The sequence below is a fragment of the Falco biarmicus genome, chromosome 3 (genome assembly GCF_023638135.1).
Source record: "Falco biarmicus isolate bFalBia1 chromosome 3, bFalBia1.pri, whole genome shotgun sequence".
Classification (NCBI taxonomy): domain Eukaryota; kingdom Metazoa; phylum Chordata; class Aves; order Falconiformes; family Falconidae; genus Falco; species Falco biarmicus.
In genome coordinates this window covers 28,250,661-28,274,968 of record NC_079290.1, presented here as the reverse complement: position 1 = coordinate 28,274,968, position 24,308 = coordinate 28,250,661, and the positions used below count along the sequence as shown (strand labels likewise).

At 43.9% G+C, this 24,308-nt stretch overlaps 1 protein-coding gene across 4 annotated transcripts in view; it reads left to right on the top strand.

Annotated features, from left to right (window-relative positions):
* The first annotated feature begins 212 nt into the window (after positions 1-212).
* The window catches only part of GRHL2 (grainyhead like transcription factor 2), a 71,556-nt gene continuing 47,460 nt past the window's right edge, over positions 213-24,308 (top strand). For all 4 annotated transcript variants that reach the window (XM_056333332.1, XM_056333333.1, XM_056333331.1 and 1 more), the window contains exons 1-5: positions 213-654; positions 13,638-13,827; positions 16,760-16,827; positions 18,393-18,777; positions 22,173-22,225. In XM_056333332.1, the coding sequence (XP_056189307.1) occupies positions 635-654; positions 13,638-13,827; positions 16,760-16,827; positions 18,393-18,777; positions 22,173-22,225 (716 nt within the window). In that variant the 5' untranslated portion in view covers positions 213-634. The remainder of the gene's footprint in view (positions 655-13,637; positions 13,828-16,759; positions 16,828-18,392; positions 18,778-22,172; positions 22,226-24,308) is intronic.

Here is a 24,308-nt window from a genome sequence, read left to right as displayed (position 1 = left end):
TCAGCGCGCCTCGCCTGCCGAGCGCGGCCGGCCCGCGGCGGGGCGAGGGGGTTTGACGGCGGAGCGGCCCCGCCGCCTCAGCGCCGGCTGCCAGCGCCGGCTGCCCCCTCCTGCCGCCCCCTCCTGCCTTCCCCTCGGCGGCGGCGGCCCCCGCGGCTGCCTCCCGGCGCGGCGCGGGCGCGAGGTGCGTTACCTGGAGCTCGGCGGCAGCCTTACCTGTGCGCGCCTCTTCCAATGGCAGCGCACCTGCCGGGCCGCGCCGCCCAATCAGCTGGCGGCTCGTCCCTCTGCCCCGCTCCTTTAGTGAAAGAATCCAGCGCCGCTCGGGAAAGTTACCTGTGCGCGCCCGGCCCGGCCGCTCTCTGCGCCGCGCCGTGCCGTGCCGTGCCTCGCCGGCGCCCCAGCCCCAGCCCTGCCGCTCCCCACATGCGAGGGGGAGGGGGCTCTACCTGTTCTACCTCGGCGGCTGGCTGCGGAGCCGGGAGAGGGGGGGAAGGAAAGCAGAATTACCAGTAGCTCTGGTTCTGCCGTCCCGGGCGTTCACACACACCTTCACCTGCACAGACCTGAAAGTCCAGTTCCGCCAGGGAGACGGAGGCACCGGGAAAAGGGGAGAGAGTTCATTGGATCAAACATGTCACAAGAGACGGACAAGTAAGTGATCGCAGGCACGCCGCTGCTCCCGCTGTGCGGGGCTGGCCGGCCCGTCTGGCTGGTTGTGCTTGCCCCTCTGCGGTGGCGGACGCGGACCTGCCGGGACGGCGCTTTTCCCTCCGCAAAGCGACGCCGGAGCGGGCGGCACAGCAACTCCCACAGCGCCCCAGGACAAGGCTGCGGCTCGCCGCCCCCCGCCTCTCTTTCCATCTGGTTGTGGGGTTGCGCGATTGCTTTTTCGATACCCCTTTTAGTTTAGGTTTGGATGTGTTTTGTTTTGCTTGTTCTTTTTTTTTTTTTTCTTCCCCCCCCCTCACCTCGAGGGTCGCTTTTCGGGAGGGGGAGCCCTCCTCGCCCTAGAAGAGCGGAGCGGCCTCCGCCCGCCGAAGGCCCCGGACGAAAAGTGCTTCTTGGCTTTTGTATTAGCGCAACAAAGGGCTTTTATCGCGGCGGACACGGCCATATTCCTCCCCTCGGCTGGCGCCGGGCGGGCAGGGCAGGGGGCCCGCGGCGCCCCGGGCCCGTCCAGCGGGCGGCGGGAGGAAGGGCCCGGCCCGGCCGGGTGCTCCCCAGCTTCGGCCGCCCCAGACACTGCGTGCGGCGCCTGGAGCCTCGGCGTCCTGACCTTGTTTTCCCGGCGGGCCCGTGGCTGCCCGGAGACCGACGTCTCAGCCCGGGGTTAAAAAGTAACTTTCCCAGTAGCGACGTCGGAGGCGGCGGAAGCGGCCCGCTCGCTCCGGCCCGGGCCCGCCGCAGCCCCCATCCCGCTCGGGCGGGTGCACGGTGTCGGGGGCCGCAGGCCGCGGCGGCCCGGCCCGGCCCTGGCGGCAGCGAGGCATACAGAGCAGCCAGCCCCGGGGCGGGCGAGGCCGGGGGAAGAGCTGCGGTGAAGTAGGGGGCCCCCCTTTGCCTTCCGGAGGCGTCGGGGGTCGCTGGCCGTGGTGCCGGGCCCACCCGGGGCATGCAGCAGGACCGAGCCGGAGCCAGGGCTGGGCGGGCGCGGGGGCCCGTCGCGGGGTGAGAGAGGCGCCGGGGCTGTCGTTTGGCGCGCAGGCCGCGGCTTGCTCTTCTGCCGCCCCAGCGAGCGTCCGGTTCCGGCAGCGCTTCGTGCCGATCGGCCCGAAACCAGGGGCTGCCCTTATTTGCCCCCTTCCCCGGCCGCCCCGTGGGGTAAAGCCGCTGCCTGCGTGCCCGCGATGGCGGCTTGGCGTGAGGGCCGGGGCCTGGCAGGGAGCGTGGCGGCGGCCTGTTCCTGTGCGGCGCCCAGGAGCCGCCCTGAGGCAGCCAGGCGGGAAGGCCATTTTACCTTGCTCGGGTTATTAGTGTTTCTGCAGGAGGCGGCTGGGGAGAGTAACGGGGCACGGAAGATGGAGGGCGGGAGGCTGCAGAGGCCAAGCAGGAGGCAGCAGTTTTGTTTTACAGCTGTTGCGGTGCAGGTAGGAGCGCCCCAGCCATGAGCGTAGTCTCAGCTACGCATGGTGCTGCTCAGATGCAAGCCCTTGTTGGGCTCCCCAGGAACCTTTGTGGCAAAGGAGTTGGAGAGGAGGAGCCTGGTGTTGGAGACATCTGGTTGAGAGAGGCTCGGTGACAGCCTGCCTGTCAAGGAGTGAAAGAAAGAGATTATCCGACAAAAGAAAACAGCAGGGTTGGCTGCCCTGATAGGGAAGAGGTGGAACGGTTCAGAGGAGAAAAACTTTACAAATAATTTTACTCCCGGACTTTTCAAACATCAGCCATCGGTAGGATAGTGCAAAGGTAGTTACTGACGTGAAGTTAAACTGACTGTGGTAGGAGTTGGGAAGAAAGTGGAGTTTGGGAATTCATCCGAGGTGGGATGGGAACTAATGCCTTAAGCGGCCAGATAAGAGCAGTAAATGATTTAAGGGCAGAGCCCGGAGGGGTTGCCAGTGATGCAGGTGGGAGCAGCTGAAACAGGCATTGAGCTGGGAGGGGAGCACGATTAACTGCAAAAGAGCTGAGAGCTAGCAAAGGGTCAGAAACTAGGCTGCAGCGGATCAAGCGCAGTTAACGGGGGGGGGGGGGGGGGGGGGGGGGAGGGGGGAAGAGAGAAAGAGCAACTTCGTACCACAGTCAGCTTTGAAACAGAAAAACAACGCAGTGGAAACCAAACTCATGTACGAAACTAGGGTACAAGTTTCCCTCTGGGTCTAGGATGCTACTAAGCTACAGGACTAACATTCCTTCCCAACAGGAACAGTATGGCATAGGTATAAGCTACTGAGACTGGAGCAGTAACGCGCTTCATCCCCTGCTCTGTGTAGTGCTGCGGCTGTTACCGCTGTGAGGCATGTAAGAGCACTGCAGAGCACGTACCCTCATGTAACAGCACTTCCCCCGTTGCAGGTATGCCTGTGATCTCTTTCTGGTTAAGGTGTTTAGAAAATTCATAGGGGGTAGCTAAGAGTTTGAAAAGGGAATAAAAAGAAATCTGCTGGGCTCTCTATACAAAAGTGTAACATGAGAAGACAAGTACATTTGTTTTCAGAAAAGATGACCAGGTGGAATGAGATATTAGACTTGGGGGGAGTGTGCATGGGAAGTTTTTTTTTTTGTTGGGTTTTTTTTTTTTTTGTCTTTAATTGTATCCAATTAAAACCTAATCCAGAGAGTACAATATTATTCTCCTCCACATGGCCTTTCTTTTACTTAAAAACAGATCTTCCCTACAGGCAAGACTGGAGAGGGAAGCTCATTATTTTGAGGTCAGTTAATTTGTCAGTGTCATCGGACATGTTTTTGTGGGGTTTGTGCTAGTAAAGTGCCAATGTAGAGGACTAAGCAGCTGAGGGGATATAGAAAGCATGGAAAAAAATATCTTCCTATTTCATCCTCTGGTGGGATTTGCTGGGTGTTCTGGAGAGGTGGTACACCCTGCTGCGCAGTGGCTCTGCAGAGCTGCCTGCAGTGTCCCTCTTTGAAGGGAGGAGCAGGGACAGGGGTGCTACTTTGCACCATCAGCTGTGAGGGGGGAAGGCGGACAGTCAGATGAAAATGCTGAAGAACAAGTTGTTTGATTCTAATGCTGAGGGTCTTGGAAGGGGAGGTTATCCTTACAATAGTGTGCATATCTTCCTGTCTTTCCCTTTAGTCTTTCTGCCTAAGCTGGGTCTTACCTGCTTGCTTCCACAAACTCCTTGGTCAGAAGAGATAAGGCATGATTTCACCTGCATTTTTCAGAGGTAGTGCCAACTTAGGCACTCCTGCCTCCATTCCACCCTCTCAGCTGTGTCAGTGGAGCTGTTTGTGCAGCCAGAGAACTAGCTGAGGGGAGTGTTGAGAGTAGCGTGATCTCCTCTTGGAGGTTATTTTTAACATCCATTTTTCATTGGTCTGGGCTCTTCATATGCAGAGAGGTTGCAAGAAAATGGCAGGTGTTAAAGAAAGAACTGTTGGAAGTAGAACCTCTGCAGAAGGAAATGTGTGTCCCTGCCTTGCTGTGGATGTTTTGGAGGTCCATGCAGCTGTTTCAGTTACCATCCATTCCCAGAGCCACCATGAGGGGACCCTAGGGGCTGAGCAGAGGCCGGAAGGGCATAATCCCCTTTGCAGGATGTAAAGATGGTTCCAGTGTTCACTTCTGCATTTATAGGCTGAATAATTGTTCTTATGGTAGTGTACAGAAAAAAATTACCACCACAGAACTTCAGATTAATTGCTGTAGTGCATTAGTGGAGCTAATTGGTGACCTGAATACTTGTGAGACTTAACAGGGGTTTAGAGGTTGCCTGGATGAGGAAGAGCAATTGTACAACCACTTGGGATCTGCCTGGTAAATGCCATAGTTGTCCCTGCCACTGCTGGTGTTGTGCGAAGTCGTGAGTCCTACATAGACTGGGACCGCAGCAGCATGAAGAGGCGGCTTGGTAGCAGGCCGAAGGGTGCTGGTGCTGTGGCTCTTGCTAGCTGGCCAGCCACGTGACTGCCTGCCAGTCAGGCTGGTCAGGCTCCCAACATCCCCAGTATGTGCAAGAGCTGCTCGGGACACCAGGTGTATGGGGCTGGGGCGTGCTCAGACTGACCACATTAAGGAGGACTTGGGGCAGCCTGGGTCTGCAGCTGAGCATGTGCTTGTGGGTAAATAACTGAGGGGAGAGCGAGCCTGGTGGGAATGGGTTCAGACCTGCTCCTGTGTGTCGGTGGAGGCATGTTCACATCCAGCATACTACTTGGTACCGTCTGTGGCAGAAGTTGATCTTGGACTCTTCACAGAGTAATTTTGCCCTGGTTTCCTATTTCTTCCTCAGTGTGTAAATGCAGATGTCTTGCCTTTGTGCTGTTTAACTTAAGCATCTAGTACTATAACAGCAAAGGACATTTATAGTTTACAGTGTGATTCTGTGAATTGTTCTTGATTTTTCTTTTGGAGGGCCAAACATGTTTCCCATCAGCAGATGCCGAGTGGCAATTAGGTCACAGGCTACTTTTTTTTTTTCTTCTCACCCCCACCCCCACTCCTCCACTGCTGAGTGCCTGGATAGGGTATCCACTGAGATGATTTTTCCAAAGTGTTACTCATCTTGGAATGAGAGGAGAAACAGGAATTGGAGGTGTTTAGTGCTTGCTCTTTGCAAATGTCAGATGTGCTGTCATGAACAAGCGTCAGATGTGCTGTCATGAATGATCCCTGGAAAACCATCTCTGTGCAAAGAAGATGGAAAATTGGTATGCAGAACCGCATAGAACTTGCAACCATAAGTTTAACTGAGAGAGGTAAGGGTATCAAATGGTTACGTCTCACTGTTAACACTGCTGTCTCTCTGGTGCTGAAGTCTTAAGACCAGACTGAAGATCAAAGCAGAACAGGAGGGAGGGGATTTTCCCTGGTCACTTGATTGTAATGGTCGTGTAACCTCTTCCCTGTGGAAGGGTCAGCAGGAACATCATCGTTCTCTTTCTGGCAGGGACATCTGAAGGGGAAACAATATTACACCAGTTGACATTTGTTGTCAAATATTTTCACAAATATTAATCCAGTGCGGTCTGCTGATTGGTTACCTTAAATTTTTTTTTCCCCATGGTTATGGAGCAGCCAGTTAAGCTGCCCTTTTTTTTGTACATGTGCACACACACAAAATAGCACTTTCAAATGCTGATCTAGGAATTCATCCTGAGATGAATCTTCATTAGCTTTTAAATCAGTGATTAGGACAGTAGTAGCTAATTAAAAGAAGATAATTAAGTATTACAGATACTGATGTATACTGGGACACTGTCCTATTCTTGAATAGCACTAACTTTGCAAAGAAGAGAACTGTTGCTTACGAAATATTTAACTAAGGAAACCATATTAAGTGCATGTGAACAGTGCAGAAGTCAAATATTGCAACATACCTGTAGCTTGAGAATATGTCTCCAACTCTGAAGATTACCTGTGTCTGTAGATTTGTTAATTTTACTCATAGTGGGAGATAATGATATTTTTGTATTTTAGTTTTGTAAAGTATATTTTTGGTGTTGTATGCTTTTTAAAAATACTTTTGGGAAGTCTTACCTTCCAGGATTGCCCAGCTGTTGAATTCGTGTTCTCCTTCTGACTGTGTGAAAGATTTCATATTCTGAAGAAACAGCAATCAGTGCTATCAGTGCAGTAGCTATTCCGTTTCCATTTACTCTGTGGAAGCAATGAATGAACAAGAGCCACAGGGCCAAGGGTCAGGTTAAAATGCAGCAGGTCTGGGAAGCCTTGTCATGACCTGTTTTTAATTTTAAAGCCTACTGCTGGCTGTTCCAAGTCAGCTGAAACAACCTTGGGTGCTGGCATGCTGAAAGTACACTTCTTAGCAAAACAGACCATAGCCTGGTATGAAGCTGCTAAGTAATTGCTAATTCTGATCAACTGTGTTAGCTACTGCAGTAATGTTGTGAACTCCAGAGTATCCTCGTTTTTTTGAGATGTCAGAGGTTTTTTACAAATACGTTGAAACCTGCTTTATTTTGAGACTGTTTCCTGCTTTGTTTAAAAAAAAAAAAAAGCAACAGGCTCAGTGCACTAATAACAAAAGATTGTCTGGTAGAAATAATATTTAATTAAAAGTGAAACAAAAAAAGTCTCTGAAATCATAGTATAAAAAGTCTGTCTCGGTGAGTAATTGCTTACTTGAACCTGAGTAGGCATTTATGTATTTAATCCTTGTGTCAGATTTCTTTTTTGTGCTTCCACTTTGACATACACAGTAATACTTTTTTGTCAATGTTAATGAATCACCTATTTGTTTTAATCTTTTTAATCACTATTACATGCTCAAGTTATTTTGGTTCTGAGTAAAAACAAATAAAACTTCTAGTAAGCATCTAACTGTTGAACTAGTCTGTTTTGCCATTCACTGTTTCAGCTCTCAATATATTATTTTACTTCCTCTCAGAGTGTTTTTTAAAGGTGAAATAATTTCTTTTAATCATTTAACATGTGTAATCTTGTTCAGATTTGTCTTGTGTTCAAAAAGAATAATTGTCCCAAAATTGCAAGAGTCCCAAACTGTGTTCATTAGTAGGTAAAATTACTCAGCCTCTTTAATGGGAGTTTTTCCCTTGGTATGGACTGCTGGCTGGGCCAGAGGGCATCTTATCTTCTTACTTCCTGGTGGTCTAAAAGCTTTGATTTTCCCTCAGTATTGAGTCATTTGTATATTTATATGCTCACTGGATTGGGCTAAGTGTGTTTTGGAGACCTATTTGTGCTTCTGGGAATCATGTGATTGTTGGCTATGAAAGACAAAATACCAAGACACATGGGCCATAATTTTCCTGTTCGTTAAACATTTATGTTCCTTTGTAGTTTTAAGGGAACACTATTATCTAATTGAAACAACAATGTTGCTGACTTTTTAATTATACTTTTGGCAGTAAATCCTGAGGAATCTAAACTTTTTTTTAACTAAATAAATCAAAACCTGTAGCAAGTCACCCATGTTGTGTTTTGTTTTTTTTTTTTAAAAAAAAATAACTTGATGTCTAAGCAAAGCAGTATGCTGAGGGTAGTCAATTTGGGCTAACGTTAGAATTTTTAAAACAAATGGTTTCAAGCATTAGGTCTAGCTTTGATTTATACTTCTTTGTATAATGGGCACAGACAGAAATTTATGATCTGGAATCTAAAGTTTGTTAACTTACCCAGCTTCTGTGGGATCTGTTCTTAGCTGCTTTTTAAGTGGTCACAGTTGTTCAATTTGTGTCTGTGAATTCATATGTGTGTACATTAGTTGTAAGAAAAATTGCATGAACATCTGTTCTAGATCTGTTTTATAGTAGGCTTATAGCTGAACTGAGATTTGTGTAAGTGTAAAATAAACTTACAAAGGGCTTTAGAGCTACTGAAATGGATATAAATGATCCCACTCTGCCCTCCTTAGCTATGTACAAACTGAAGTGGAAGCTTCAGCTCTTGGATGTGGCTGGAGCACTCCTGTACCTTCTGTTATGCCAAATGAAATGTGAGCATTCTTCAACTTCCCCATTTCTTATTTTGCAATAGAGGAAAGACTAAGCAGGCAGGTGTTTTTTCCAAAGCATGTTGGGTCACAGCATACTTCAGCTGGGTTGCTGATCTGGACACTTGAGGGATCAGAAATCCAGGATGCAACATGGTGCATGGTGTACATGCAACGTAGAAGTGGTCCCTTTGGCTAGCATCTCATTTTAGAATTTGTGTTTCTCCCGGGGTTTCCAAATTGGAGATAGGTGCCCTGTGTACCTTCTTATCATCCAGCTAAAAAGGAGCTTATGATAAATATCCTATGGCCTTGATGTGCTCAGCTGGGAGCCAAGACAACATGACTGCCTTGCCTTTTCCAGTTATTTGACTGGTGCTAAAATTCTGTGTGCTTTTAGCAACTGTATGGACTGAAGCCTCCTGTCTCCTCTCCTGAAGGAACAGTTTGCAGAGGATGTGCACGGATGTGCTCGGTGCTATTGTCTCACAGGTGTAGGAACAGGCAGGCTCAGGCCTGGGCTGAAACCTGGGAACAGCGATTCCTTCTATTCTGCTGCTCACACACATTGCTTGCTGTGTTCTGATCAGGCACCTAGCCTTTGCAGAGAGCGGGAGGTCCTAATACTTATTGGGGACAAAGAAGTCTGCAGGGATGTGCATGGAGCAGCTCAATTCTTACAACTTTGCATTTGTTCTTTCAACTTTTTTTTTTTTTAAAAAAAAAAGTAAAAAAAAAAATATTTAAAAAAAACAATTGCCGTGCCCCCCCCAAAAAAACCCCAAAAAACCAAAACCAACCAAACCAAAACCCAAAAAAACCCCAACCAAAAATGAACCAAAAAAACCCCACCAAACCTAGACCACCAGGAAATGCCTGGGCTAGATGCCCACCTTGGCACTTTCACCAGTCTGCTTTGGATTTCAGGGGTGAGTTTCCTAGGCAAGGCAAAAGTTGGGGACGGGCAGGATGAGACTTTCTTCCCCACTAGCACTGACTGGATCTGGATGTAATATTATGAAGGGGAGTAGGATGCAGCTGCACTTGATGCAGCATGGCTGCATCAGTCTACTTTATGTTCAGTGACAAATTTAGCAGAGAGGTTGAGGGCTGTATGAACTTTGCAAATTCAACAGAAAGCTCTTGAATATCAAAATTGGCTGAGAGAGACTGGCAGACAGGACATCTTGATTCTGAATAAAAAGCAAGCTCTGGTCACAGAGCTGCAGTTTTCACCATGGTTTACAAATGTGTTAATGGGCATTTCTGGTTCTGTGTAAGCTGATTCACAAATTGCATCAAGTTGGGTGAGAATTTGCCTGTAGTATGATTTTATAGCCCCAAGTGCTGGCTGTTGAAAGTTCATTATCTCTAATCTGAGGAAGAGCTTGAAAGGCCAGCCCTTTCCATTCAGCTACTTTATTGTATTAAGTACAATGTACCTGTCTAACTTCTGTTTTTGTGCTGCAGTAATTGAAATGACTTGAGTGCAGTTTTGGACTTCTATCTCTGTTTACACACTACACTTATAGGTTTTATAAAATTCCATAATCTTAATTTTAAATAAGTTCAAAAATACCAGTTTACCGGATGCAGAAATCGCCATAACTGGTATAAATCTGAAAAACTTACGTATATCTTTTCTTACAAGGAAAGCACGCAAATCAGGTAAGATGGTACAAAGAAGAAAGTCTCTACTAAAGGATTGAGGGGGAAATAAAGAACTTGCAAAATAAAGACCGATTTAGTCTTGACATAAACACTCAGGTGTCGGGGCAGTATGGCTTCTAAGCTAGACCATTCTTCAGCAAATACCTTTCATCCTCACACACCTCTACATTAAGACACATAACCACCTACTATTGTTTAACATAAAACAGCTGCCACATTTTGCAGTCATTAGGAGATCAACTAATAGCTTGAAAGGAAACATGTATTTTTTAGACACAAAGCATCCTCAATTGTTAAGCTGTATTTCCATGGTAAAATAATGGTGTGCTTGCAGCTTGTACAGGCATGTCCCTGCTAGCGGTGTTCTGGTTAGTGCACATCCCAACTACCAGGCGGAGGGGTGGTGGGCTAGCTGGAGCGAGGAATAGGCAGGTCAGGGTTGGGCTTGTTCTCTGCTCCTCGGCAGGCTGTTTTAGATGTGCCTGGGTCAACAGCAGATATTTGCTGACACTGCCGGTCAGGTTGAATAGGAGTCTCCCACTTGCAATCTTGGTCGTCTTCCTTATGTGAGTGGTTCTCTGTGAATGTGGTCACTGATGGATTTGTAGCTTTTGATAAGATTTGTAGATGTGTTGCTAATTGCAGGCTCCAACTGAGGCTTTTCTCACAGGTGGGATGTTAAGAGCAGCTCTCTCCAGTGGGAATGCTCTTACCTTTCTTGCAGGTGTTGCCTTTTGTCTTCCCCATAGTCCAGATGCCACCAGAGTCACTCTGACAGCTGCCTGCTGTCATTGGTTACACAGCTGGAACAGCTGGGGGTGCCCTGGCATGGAAGGGTTCCTCACTAGTCCAGGGGAGCTTACCTGTGCAGAGCCTCGCTCAGGAGGTTGAGTTTTCTTGGCATATATTAAAATATAAAATATTTAACTCCTCTGGTTATGGGGGACTTTGCTACCCCGTTGTCATATTGGGCTGAAATGGTGCAGGAGGTTCAGCAGTCGTGGAGAAGGAAAGGGAATGCGTGCGCACGCACAAGTCTGATTTCTTAAGAGAAACCCTCCCTCCCATCCAAACGACCTTAATTAATAGAGGATTTTTCTTAAAGCAAGCGCAGTTGTTTTGGCTGACTGCTTTTGATATAATCTTTGAAATGATTGACTATGTTAAATCATGATAATTAGGTCTGACCATTAACCTCCCACAGAGCTGATTACAGGGATGGGGGTGATGAGGAAGTTTTTTATTTTTCTTAGTGCTATTGTTTCGGTCTGTTTGCAGAGTAAACACAATTAGTGTGTCAGTTGATTATGCTGCAGACCATCTCTCAAGCCAGAGGAGACAGATATTTAGTTTTTAAACATGAAAACCTGGGGTTTAGAGAAAATGTGCTCTGGGGAGATGTTGGGGAGGCTCTAGGTCTATGCACCTGTGCCTTTCCAGCCATCCCTACTGTTTACTCACAGAGTGGCTGCTCCTAGAGTGTTTATCCCCTCCAGCTTTTCCCCAACGCGGCTGTATAAAACACCTCTGAGGGACAGCACTTTCTTCGTGCCTTTAAGATAGCTGCGACTAAATTAGAGCAGCAGAGACTGACTCCTCCCCTCCAGCATTTCTGCAGACAAGCACAGCCCAGCTCTTAAAAGGTGTGTTTTTAAAGTGCACCTCACAGTCTGCCTGTAGTGCTCATAAACCAGTTATGACTATCGCATGGCTGTGAGCGCTCCGAGTAACAAAAGGCGGTTATTGATTGTAAGGGAAGATTGCTACAGGAAGGAGAGCGAGCAGCGTTACGTGCATTGCAATGGGCAGCTGCCCATGCGGTGAAACAGCCCAGGTTTAGCTGAAGGGGAGCTTTGTTGAGGAAAGGAGAATCCTCGCCTGGAATAATTGCCTCTGAGCCAGGGAGAACTGGCTGCTCCAGAGTGGGAACAGGCCCTCAGCTACCTCTGGCACAAACAGCGGGGCTGTTGCAAATCTGATTTGAGTCGCTAACAATAGGGTATTGAAAAGGCAAGCGGGCCTAGCAGCTCTCTGTCTTTCCCTGGGCTTCTAATTTATGCTTCAGCTTCACTTGTGAAGCAAACCTGTAACAACACAAATGTGTATGTAGAAACAAGGACGAAAATCTCTATGAGACAGCAAAAGGCCAGATAGAAAGGCCCTCAGAAAAGAAAGGAAGCATCTAAAAATCCAGATATTTTAGGTGAAAGGAAAATACAATCTGAACTATAATTGTTGGCTGTATTTTGTGATACAAAGCTATGAAATGCTCTTTTCCCCCACAGAGCTCGTAAAATTGTCCTCTGTGTACCAGATGGATTATTTTGTTTTTCATTAAATAAAGAAACTTGTAAACAGCGCTCTGTACCATAGAGATTATAATCTCCACCACCTCCCTCCTTTTCCTTAAACACCAGAGCACGCACCTTGCAGGTTGAGCTCAGGCAGCAGTGGAGCGCTGGGTGAAGCCCCAGCCTGCTGGTCACTGTGGCTTGGGGGCCAGGCAAGACACATTCATGGCATCCAAGAGCATTTACTGTGTGGGTTCAGTTATGCTTTTATCAAATCCTATTTCTGAAATCAAATAAAAGGCTTGGTTGCACAGCGTTTGAATGTCACTCTCTGTGCAACAGGAGTAGTTGGTTGGGTTAGGTCTGTGGAGCTGCCACGGCTGCAGTTAGGGGAGAGCCAAAAGAGGAGGTGAATAATCAACAGGGTTTTATGTGGAAGATAGCAAGAAATATTCTATGAAGGTCACTGGGAATAACTGCTAGCTTTGCCAGTTAAGTCAGTATGTTCAGTTATTCTGCCATCTTTGCAGCTTTTAAATTTGTTAGGTGTAATGTGTTAAAGGTTTCATTGTGATCCTTGTAACTTGAGCCACGATTCTTGATGGTGCCCTTGCAACACCCACTAAGCAGCACACCCCTTGCTCCACAATTTCCCTGCCTAGTCTGTTTGCCTACTGTCTCGTGTAATAGGAATGCAACTTTTTTTTTTTTTTGCGTGGCTCTTTTATCCATAAGTTTATTGAACATTTTACAAAAGCAGGTGCTATTATCTTCTATCTGTGTTTCCATTATACTGGAAATTTCAGCCATAGCTGTGGTGTAGCAGCTTCTCTTGTGATACACACAGGGACTGGTCAGTTTGTACCACTTTTAGGCTGGAGGAAACTGCTCTGCTGCAAATCCCACTTACTAATGGTCTTGTGTGTATTGCCATGGGTCTGTTAACTAGATGTGGTGAGTGATAAAGTGTGAATTCAGACCAAGTATGTTGACTTCTGCTCCATCCCCTGGATGCATTGCTCATGTCCTGTTACAGCAAACCTCTCTGAAATTACAGACAATTGCATTCCAAAAACAGAGAATAGCTCAATTATAAGGTGTATCCAGTTATTAAATACTGAACTACACTCTATTTAGGTGAACACTACATTAGTATCAGATACTTTTTCTTTCTTTTTTTCTTCATTCAGGTCTTCTTATAAAAACTGATTTCAGTTAAATGTATTTTTCCCTAATCAAGTGTACATCTAGCAAAAATACTGGGGCAAAGTGTTCTTATATTGTTACTTCCTTTTTTCCAAGAAGTTTTAAAATGTTTTGAATAGCTCTATCAGTATATGAGTAAAAATACATTTGAATTATTATGACAAGGTCTGCAGACATTTAATTTTTTTTCTGGTTAAGTAGTGAGGATACCTAATACTGATAAATATGTATGTCACCAAGTTTAATGCAGAGATGCTTACTTGATGTAATCGTATCACTTTCATTGAGCTATGTGATGTTCTTTAACATGCCTTGTGAATAAAGTAATCGCTTCTGGATCACCATTTTATTCTTCCTGTCTATGCAGTAACAAGCGACTTGTGGCCTTAGTGCCAAATGACACTTCATTCAACACCAGACGAGCCTACACCAGCGAAGATGAAGCCTGGAAGTCGTATTTGGAGAATCCCCTAACAGCAGCTACCAAGGCTATGATGAGCATAAATGGTGATGAGGACAGTGCTGCTGCTCTTGGCCTATTGTATGACTATTATAAAGTAGGTAACTCCACCATTATTTTTCCCTGCTGCACTAGCAGGGAACTGCTTTGAGGCATCAAAAGAGCCAGTTTTCAAAGACAGAAGTCACCGCCTCTTTTTTTTCCTCTCTGTTACTTGAATCAAGCACCCTTTCTGTTTTAGGAAGACTGTCTCAGGCTGTTCTGATGTGTTTTCCTGTATTAAATTTGCAATCATGATTTCTTTTTGAGGTTAACATTCTTGTTTTTCCCTTTCAAGAGCATTGGATGAATTAGCCCCCTTTTTATTTGTGCTCAGATACTTGCAGTATTCTTTAAAAAGTGGAAAAGGGGAAGCCTTGTCCACCTGTAGGCTTGTCTGCTTTTCGGATTCATTCCATACATGTTTCAGTTTGCTCTTTAACTGGAGTATCTCTCATCTGACAGTTTCCCATGTTTTTATTTGTATAATGATTGCAGTAGGCTGCATACAAACATACAGTGAGGTCTAGCCCTTGCACTGGGAGTTTGCAGTCTAAATAGAAAGGTGTGGGACAGAAATGGAGCTGGACATAACGACAGAGATCAAAGTGAATTAATAGGGAAGCACTGACACACAGTTTCAGTTTGTGCGGGTTGTAAGCCCAGGGCTTTACCTACCATTTTGATACCACCTTTCTTTTTCATATGTTTCGTAGTGTTTTAAGTGGAGCTATGTTCGAGATTTCTGCTGAAATCAGAGGAGAGTCCTACAGGGTGCATTTCTGTGTAATGTGGAAATTTCACTTTGAAACCCAGGCTGACCCCCTTGTACGCTGCAAATGGAATCAGTGTTGCCTACCAAGCACTAAAGTGTGAAATTGTTCATTTCGATTAAACTGTCTCAGTACTCCTGAAGCCACCTATGCCTCCATTGGACAGATGATCTTCTGTGAAAGCCAGCAGAACAATGCCAGCTCCCCTTGTAATTCATGAAGAAGTAGCAGGAATGGAAATCTAAAATTGGAACCCTTTACTTTTAGTATTTATTAGTATAAATGCTTTTAGAGAGTGCTCTTTTTTAGTCTATGCTACAGTCATTAAATGCGTGTTCAGGAGAAGGGGTTGTAGTCAAGAGGCCATATACTAACCTTATGGTTAAATATTGTTTTAATTTCTTTACTGATTATATTTCAAGAGATGTTCCTTGCTTTTGTGGTTTTTTTTTAGTAGAGAAAAGCTTTTCTGAACGAGAAAGAAAGGTCTTTTTCTTTACTTGACAGAGTTACCACAGTGCCAGAGTCTGCAAAGTTAATGCGGATTTGTAGAATTCAGGATGTGCATGAGCATCTGAAGTGTTGGCTTCTGTCTTAGTAATACCTTTGTATGTAGCAGGTCATTAATCTGCTGGATTTTAAAAATAAAATCAGAGAACAGCCCTTTTCCTTCTCAAAAGTATGTTCTAAGAGACACATCTATTCCTTATACCAGGCAGTTGCAAAAGACTTGGGGTTCAGATGGAATAAACTGTGTTAACCTCAAAGCCATGTCGAGCATTCAATCATAACTATTTCTGTCTTAAACTGGGAGAAAAGGGTAACTCTTGCTGATGCCCTCAGTCAGGAACTTAAAACCTAACTTAAACCTCTGTGCTGTAATGTGAAAGTGTAGAGGAGGACTTCCAGTGCACCAGACTCTCTTGAATTGCCCTTATTTATCATCTGGCTCATTCATTCTGTGTTCTGACATGCTGGCTGATGTTTTTTTAAGTACCTTTTCCACTCAACAGGAATTATTTGAACTTAACTTTTTTTTTTCCCTTGTAGTGATACTTATCTAAACATAGACACTACTTCAGGGATAAATATATGATATTAACAAGGGAATCAACATGTGCAAACTGTGGCTTGGATCCCACTTCTAAAATATATGCAAGAGGTTTTTTAACTAGCAGGATGCTTAATAGGGAAAGAGGATGCCTCTAAGAGAAGGAAAGGCTCTGACTCTGCTGCTGTCTTGCAGATACAGCTGATGTTAACTTGGCTACTCTAGTATTGTTTTCCTCCAAATTCAGATATTGATGTTTCTTTAAAGATAAAAGGCACCGCTTTAACCCATTCTTAGGTCTATTCTTGCTCTTTAATCCTGAGTTAACTGCTGTGATGGAGTGGATATACCTTCTTTTTTAAAAGATACAAGTTTTAGCTCTCAAATTGCTGGTTCAGCAAGAAAAGAAAAATACGGTTGTGGCAGCAACTTTGCCCTTGGTGATTTCATATCTATGCTGGTGTCAGGAAACTGGTATGTGGGAAGACAAGTCTTTTAAGTCACTTGGTGTCAATTCTGGAGTCTGTCGAGGGGCCAGATTTGACTGGATTTTTACTTCTCATGGCTTTCGTGAGAAGTATGATGCACTCAGCAAAGCAGAAGTCAGTTTTCTTTGATGACATGCCAGCATGCTCTGACCTGTCCCCATGCTAGGAAAGGGAAGGATCCACAAACTTCCCTTAGGTATGAGTCCTGCACCCTCCAGACTGCTCTATAATAGGAAGACTTAGCTGGTGCTTGTGGTTTGATTGAAAACTCTTTTCCTCTGAGCTAAAAGGGTCTCCATGCCGAGCTCATCAAAGCATCATTTCTTCCTTCTCATCTTTTATTATTCAGTGAAAAGTGTGTGTGTCTTTGAGAAGATAAGCTTTAATTTCGAGATTGGCCTAGCTTGATATTCCAAAGATAAGGACATTTAGAAGAGTGCTTTGCTCCAGGCTGGTGTGCCCAAGGAGTAGAAAAGAAAACAATCCCTACATTTTTTTCCCTTTGGAAATCATCTTTCTGTCCATAATCAGTCTCCCAAAGCAAAACAGCTCCTGGCATATGTGAACTAGACCGACACTGATACGGTTACATTTTCTAGCTGTTGTAGTAGAACAGTCTGAAGCTGCAAATACCTGACAGTTGCATTTACCTGACCCCATGCCTGGTATTGTTCTCAGGTTCCCAGAGATAAAAGGCTGTTGTCTGTTAACAAAGTGAGTGATAATCAAGAAGACCAAGATAAAAGGTACAGTATTATTCAAAATCATACACCCAGCTACTAACAGTGTTGATCAGTTGTGAACTGAAGGAGCTATGATAGCCTGAGGGTTTATGGTTTTCTTCCAAAAGATAAAAGAATGAAGACTGTTTTGGGAAGCAAACTTTACTCCCTTTTAATTTATTAGAAAAATTGAACAGTATTATTAAACATGCAAATTGCAAAGTAGTAGAAAGTTTCATGATTTGTTTGTGTTTTGTTGTTTTGCTGCTGCTGAGATTAGTGAAACCAGATTATGCTGAGAGTTGGCTATTGGCTGCTTTTCTTTCAATTTACTACTTCTAGAGAAAAAAGTGAATAGTTTGGACTCAGTAACCTGATTTATACAGTTTTATTTAACATAACTTAGGGTGTGCCCAGAAGCAAATAAAGTAACTTTAAAATAGTTAGCTCAAAATGTTTTTCTCACTCATCTCAAATTTCAGCCTTCCTCTGTAGGCTAAAAGTGACTTGCAAGAGTCAGAAGAAGCTGACTCTTGCCTTCCTTAAGACTTGTGGGCAAGAGAGAGTGTCTATTTATGTAGAAAAAACTTAAGTTTTTACATGTACCTTCATGTAAAATTATAGGGGAGGGAAGCTACACAAGGTTTATTTCAATGTAGTGAATTTGGGACAGACTTAGATGGTCTCCACTAGCTGTGTAAGGTGAAAGTTTAAATAGGTAGTAGTATGAATTCACTGTTTAAAAATAGAATATGAAGCTTTTTTTGAGGTACAATTTTTCTTCTGCGAACACCAGAGAGATTCCTAAGTTGAGTGTGATTGACAAAACTGGCCTTCAGTAGAAAGCCAAGAGAGAGGAACTGTAATGTCAGAACATACCTCCTGGGTTGAAAACAAAGCAGTTTGTTACACCTACTAAAAGGTTTACAAGTTAATTTTATGTCACCGCAACTACTGTCAGCAGTCAAATTGCTTTCAACAGCAACCACGGGTAGATGTGGGAATGCTGCTGGAGGTTACCTTGCAGCCGCTATAGTTACTGATCTACTCTGACACAGTGGGACTCCCGGGCTTGCTCTTTCAGAAGAGCATTGGTACCAGAGTTACACAAACAGGAGTGGCCTGTCAACAGCCTGAAGGAGCATGCATCAGTGTATGAATTTTGCTGGTGATGTTTCGCCTATTTCACATGCAAATTATCTGCTGTGAGTAATCCATACCTTGCCTTACTCTTTATGCTTCTTTTGTGCTTAAAGGCTGTTGCACTGGTGGATTGATTTTGCATCCAAATTGTAAGCCAAGGCAAAAGCAACCCCAGATACCCAGAATTTATTGTAACAAGGCATACTGATTATAGGTGGAATCAAGTGTATTATCTCTCCCTAGTCGTTAAAGAGCTCTGGACTTCTCTGCTTGCCTCATGATGTCTTTTGCCTAGTATGTGTTAATGTACTACTTTTTGTGGCAATGGTTTACCAGAATTGAAGGATCTCCTTCCCTGCCATCTAAGAACATTAAGCTGTTTAAGGAAGAGATTTACTCTATCAGGACACTTATCAGTTCATAACACTTTTGGTTTTGTCTCACAGAAATTGTCTTAATACCACGGAAGCTCAGAGTAATTTAAGTGGGGGAGAGAACCGCGTGCAAGTCCTGAAGACGGTGCCGGTTAACCTTTCCTTGAACCAAGACCCTTTGGAGTCGTCCAAAAGGGAGTACAACACAAATGTGTCTGGGAGCTCAACGCCCATCACAGGGACTGGAGTGACTGTGGTTAAAGCAGAGGAGTTCACCCCTGTTTTTATGACCCCACAAGCACACTATGCAAGAGGAGAAAATGAGGAGCACCGAGGGGTTATCTTTGAGCCATACGAAGTGTCCAACATTGCTCCCCACACAAATTATCTCAAAGATGACCAGCGCAGTACTCCTGACAGTACATACAGCGACACCTTCAAAGACGGAGGAACAGAAGTAAGTTTTTCACCTTAAATTTGCATCTAAGAACTCAATAAAAAGCTGTAAACAAACTAAGGAGATCTGAGCTGTCCACAAGAGCCATCAGGATGGTGGTGCTTGTTTCAACAAATTCATCTCTGCTCCTTGCTGTGTTCCTCTCAGTCTGTGCTCTGATTATGAGTGAGCATCATGAGCAGTTTCAGAACACAGTTTTAAAGTTGTTTATTGGAAACTCTGAAAGTAAGAGATACAGATCTTTTGTCTTCTGGGATATTGTGTCAAGTAGAGGATAGTTGCCATTCTGAAAGAGGATTTGTTTTCTGTTAACAAGATCTGCCTTCAGACCTATTCATAACAGTAAGAAATAGCAGCCACTTTGTAACTGGGAAATTCTCAATGTTCTTCCTAAAGTGCAAATGAGCAGTGTCAGCCTCTGCTGCTAGATGAACCCAAGTAATTTATTCAGAAGCTGCCTGTTACACTAAGCTCTACTTTGTAACATGGGCAAGTCAGAAAAAGTAGCAGAATGAAGTGACTAGAGAGGAATGGAAAAGTTAACAGGCAAGGAAAGACCGAGGTGCGTGTATATGTAGGGAATGAGAAGAGAGACAAGGAGCTGCTACCTTGTAGCTATTTTACAGTTACACTGAGGCAAAGTAATTATACAGTCAGCTTTAATATGGTGAGTATCCTCTGGCTGCTTTTGCCTGCTGCAGAATAATGCAAACAAGCCAGAAAAGTAGAAAGGTAAAAATTATTTAAAGCCGACAGTACCTCTGCAAATAATTAGAGATACTAGGTGGTAAAACCTTTCTTTGGATTTTTCTCCTCCAACTCTATGGAATTGTAAATGTAACAAAAGTACAAGGCAAGCTACGTTAAGGCTGAGACTCAATATATAAGAAATGTGCTGTGTGTTTGTGTATTATAGAAAAGTAAATTGTCTCCACACAAGCATCAAAGGTCAGGACATCTGGAGGTGAAATTCATTTTTAGATATAGAACACATTTTGGTCAACTAAATGAATAATTAATGAAGAAATCTAGCTTGCCATTGAAAAATCAGCAAGATCAAATCTTGGATTAGAAGCACTGCTCTGCATTATCAAATCACATCATTTCAGCTATTTTTCATTGTTACTGGTAAATGGCTCTTTATGTGAGTGGCTTTCCCTGGGGTACTGTAGTGGTGTGATTCCATTACGATGGCTTGTTCTGGGACGTGCTGTTGAGAGCTACCTGAACAGCCAGGCTGTGCCGTGCAAAGTGCTGAGGGATGTGCAAAGTTGTTTGACTTGAAGGTAAAGAGGGAATTTACATCTGTGTGTTGGCCTTGCATCCCAGACTCCATGTTATGGTAATTCTTGTCACAATGGTAATGTCTTTGCACCCCAGACTCCATGTTGTGGTAATTTCGTTACAATGGTCATATTTTGTTGCGTGTTTTTTAAAATGATTGGTTAATAACAGGGTATGATACTTGTCATCTAGGCTTTCTCTGCAGTCTGTGGAGAAAGAGGCAGTTCAAATCCAGTTGCCAAAAGTGGGTGGAATGGTTTGTCAGGTGTGCTTGTTCCTCTGCATTTTCACCTCCCCTATTAAAAGTACAGGGAGACTGAACAACTAACTTTAACTGGGTCCCCATCTGTAGCTTTTGGGTGGGGTGTGTGCCACTGTTAATGGACTTCCAGCCCCAAATGCTCACATGCATGTGGCATGGGACCTGCAACAGCCTCGCTCAACACTTAGCCTGCCTAGTTTTTTTTCCTCGGCTACCTGAATCCCAGACTGTGCATCACCCCTGTCATGCTCTGACTGCTTCTGCAGCCATGTGCTGTTTGGGTAGGGATAGCTGTATGAAGCAGATGTGGGGAGAGCATAAGGTAAAATGTCAGAACATACCAAAAGAGAAACTTGTGCTAAATTAGTGTTTAAAGTAGGAACACAGTTGTTCTTAGTGGTTTTCCTATGCACTTGGAGCAAATGGCTGGGTTTGGCTTCAGTAGATTTACTCTGATAGCTGCTTAATTTTTAAACAGATCATGAATACATTTTTAGAAATCGTTTCTAAATGTTTATTGAGTTACTTGGTCCTGTTATACTGAAGGCGTGCTGAGTTTTTATAGACCCCTTTGACAGTGGACACTTTGATCAATCACTTGCTACATTCTTTGGATACAACTTTAACAATTACATAAATATACCTTTCTCATCTCTTTCATATTCTTATTTATTAGTCCTTTACAGTACAGACAGAGTTTTTGAGGCTAGGTAAGCAAACTGAATGTTTTTTACAATGTCAGCCTCTAGCATGCATGTTGATGTGGGACCATCTTTATTGTAATACCCCTCGGATGTTAGATTTTTAGACTGTTTAGCTTATCTGTTCTGTTGCTCATGGGTCCTTGGCTTTTGATCTTCAGGAAATATTCCTAACTGGTACATAATACCTTTGCACTTAACTAGTATCTGACTGGATATTTGTTGTGGCACAGTTGTGCATAAGGTAGAATTAAAAACTGTTTCAAAATTGCTCAGCTTGACACTTCTGGAAACAAAACAGCTTTTAATTGCTAATTGATGATCACAAAAGAAATTCTGGAGATTAAATGTAATGATCCATCAGTGAATCAGAGAGATATCAGCAAAAAGTATGTTTCAGGCAGAAGGCAAGCCAAGAAGCAGCAGGAAAGCTTACACAGTAGAGTACAAATAGGCTCATTTGCTCAGGAAGACAGCACAAATCCTTGCTTAGCCTGTGCAAAATATTTCATTTTTTCAGAATCCCACCTCTTGATGTATTTTTTTTTTTTTTATAGATATGCTTTAATTTTTTAAAGAGTGACTGTAGTTCTTCTTTCATACGGTAAAGTGTGCATTTTGCTCAAACAGAATCTTATATTGAAGGTATACTACTTAGCCTACGTCACAACTCCTATTCAAAATAGACAGTATACCAATTTAAATTTTTGTCAGCATTTCATTGTAGGCCTTAAGGACAGCTGACCATACACATATTTTTAAATCAAGTAAAACAAAACAAGAAGTGAATTCTCTAGGAAAACTATGATTTCATTTGAAAATCGACTTTGAGATGGAGTACATTTTTACAGGCTTGTTTTAGACTCTACTAATGTGTAGGCAAGGAGTTCAGTAAGGCAGAAGATGTTTTTCAGCTGCATTCCTGTAGCAGTTAGGTTATGAAAACCGCAAAAAACTTGACATAAATGAATGATTCCTATCGGTTCTAGTGTAAAAACCATGTAGGGTCCACTCCAGTTTTTAGGGATTTTGAGTTTTAAATGGATGGCTTCTTCTGATGGGTCCTTAAATAAATATAATTCTACTTTTCTTGGTATTTACATTTTGATTGTATCAAACTATATTTAATTGTTGTTTTTATTTTTCAGAAGTATCGCAGTGTGTCAGTGGGGGCTGAAGAATATATTTACGAACAAACAAGGTATGGCGTAAGCTTTGAAATGTGTTGACTGGCATCACGTAGGAATGTATCAAGGAGAGGCTGCCTGTGTCCACTTCCCACTCTCCCTTTCATCACCTGGGGGCACCTGCAGGGTTCCTTGATACTTCCCAGCATCACTCTCCCCTGCTTCTGCACGTTAGCTTTCATATCTGATCAGCTTATGTCGTCATCTATTATCTTACCTCAGCATGGTTTTAAGTTAGTAATTCCTCTGAAGCCTGGAGATATGCAAGATTGAAACTGTTAAGAGAGGGCCCCCAGGTAACAGGGCATAGCTTTGACAGCCAGGTCATGGAAGATTTTCCCCACCTTTCAGGGTGGCAGGATGCACAGGTCATATGTCCAGGATGCTTGAACTGGCTCCACCAACATTATGGATTTCTCACCTTTATTTTCCCTACTGTTTTTTCCTAGTTACTCCTAGTAGGTTTTATGGGAAACCCTCTGTCTTTTTACACTGCTTGTTGTATTTCATGTTTACCTATAAAATAATGTAAATGACATATCTATTACAAATCATGTAAAAACCCCCTAAGAATTCCAAAAAGTGTTACTTTTAAAAAAAAAAAGTTTCAAAAAGTGAAGTTAGAAAGGAATAGTGTCCTCCCTAAGCACAGAAAAATGTGTGCATAGAACAGGCAAACACCGCAGAGTCCCTTTAACTAATAAAGACTGTGATCAGTAAAGCTTACAAGCCGATGCTTCATTTCATGCTTGTGAATAGTTCTGTTTATATCTGAGAGATTACCCTCACTTTAGAAGCAGGAACATGCCTACATATTTTTCCTGGAGTAGGCATATGACTGCTTCTGTAGTGGAGGTTCCTTACAGCTTGATCTTTTTTTCTGAGGAATATTAAAACAACCATTAACTCTAGTCAGCTCAAAACTGAGTCATTACATAGACAGTACATACGAAACAGATACTTAGCAAAGACTGCTCACTTACTACACTGGAGATATATATAGATATATATATATGTATTTTAAAAATTAAATCTTGAAACACTGGTATTGTTAACAATTCTCAGATGTTAAGTCCTTCATGCTATGGCCCAGGTCCACATTAGAATGAAACCTCCAAATACACATTAAGAAAAACAAAATGTTTTTTTCCTGGGAGTTACTTGGAAATTATAGGTACTCGGAAATGAAAACTTCAGATTGAAAAAAAAAAAAAAAAAAAAAAAAAGAAAAAGTGGTGAATATGAAAGTAATTGGAAGCCTGGTGGAAGATCCTTTAATGACTACATGGGGCTTTAGTTAAGACTCATGGTGAGATTCAGAATAGTATTATAATCATCTGAGTGACTGCATTAAGTTTTAAGGGTAATGGTAATCTTCCTGCTACAGGGCACACTTTGATTGCCAGCTGGGAACAAGAAGAAAATTCCCAAGTGGTACCACAGAGAGACTGCAAAATTGGCCGGGTGCAGTGTGTCTGGGATTTACATTTTTGACATCTTTCTGAAACATACGGAATGCCAGGAAACAGAAGACCAGACCGTGGCAGACTGTAGGCAGCTCTGTTAAGACACTGTGTGTCTGACTGGTTCATCCTAAGCCCTTCTCAGCACACATCCTTGTTAAGCTTTCTGTCTGGTGGGAAATGTTGAGGTGCATCTCCCAGGGCACTCAGCATGCTTTGGCATGCGTCATGCAGCAGTCTTGCAGCATGCAGCCTGCAGTCCCTTCGTGTGACACTAAATCAGAGGATATGCCCCCACCAGTAATGGGAGGTCAATCCATAGGGCAAGCATATGCAGCAGGATGGATGCTGGGTCAGCAGCACCACTAATTCTACTCTTTTGGTCCGCTTAGATGGGGACATCCCACTTGCCAGTGTTGACAGAGCCTCTGTTCCCCTTGCACCCAGGACAGAGGGGCTGTGGCAGTGCACACTACGGTGGGTGGCCGTGGAGGGGACCACAGTCCCCTTGGCGCTGCCTTCCCACTGTGTCTTTGTGTTGGCAGCAACTGCACTGTTGGGAAATGCTGGTACTGCCATTGGTGGGTTGGATAGGTGTAGGTTAGTGATTGCTTTTTACTTACTTTTGCTTTGA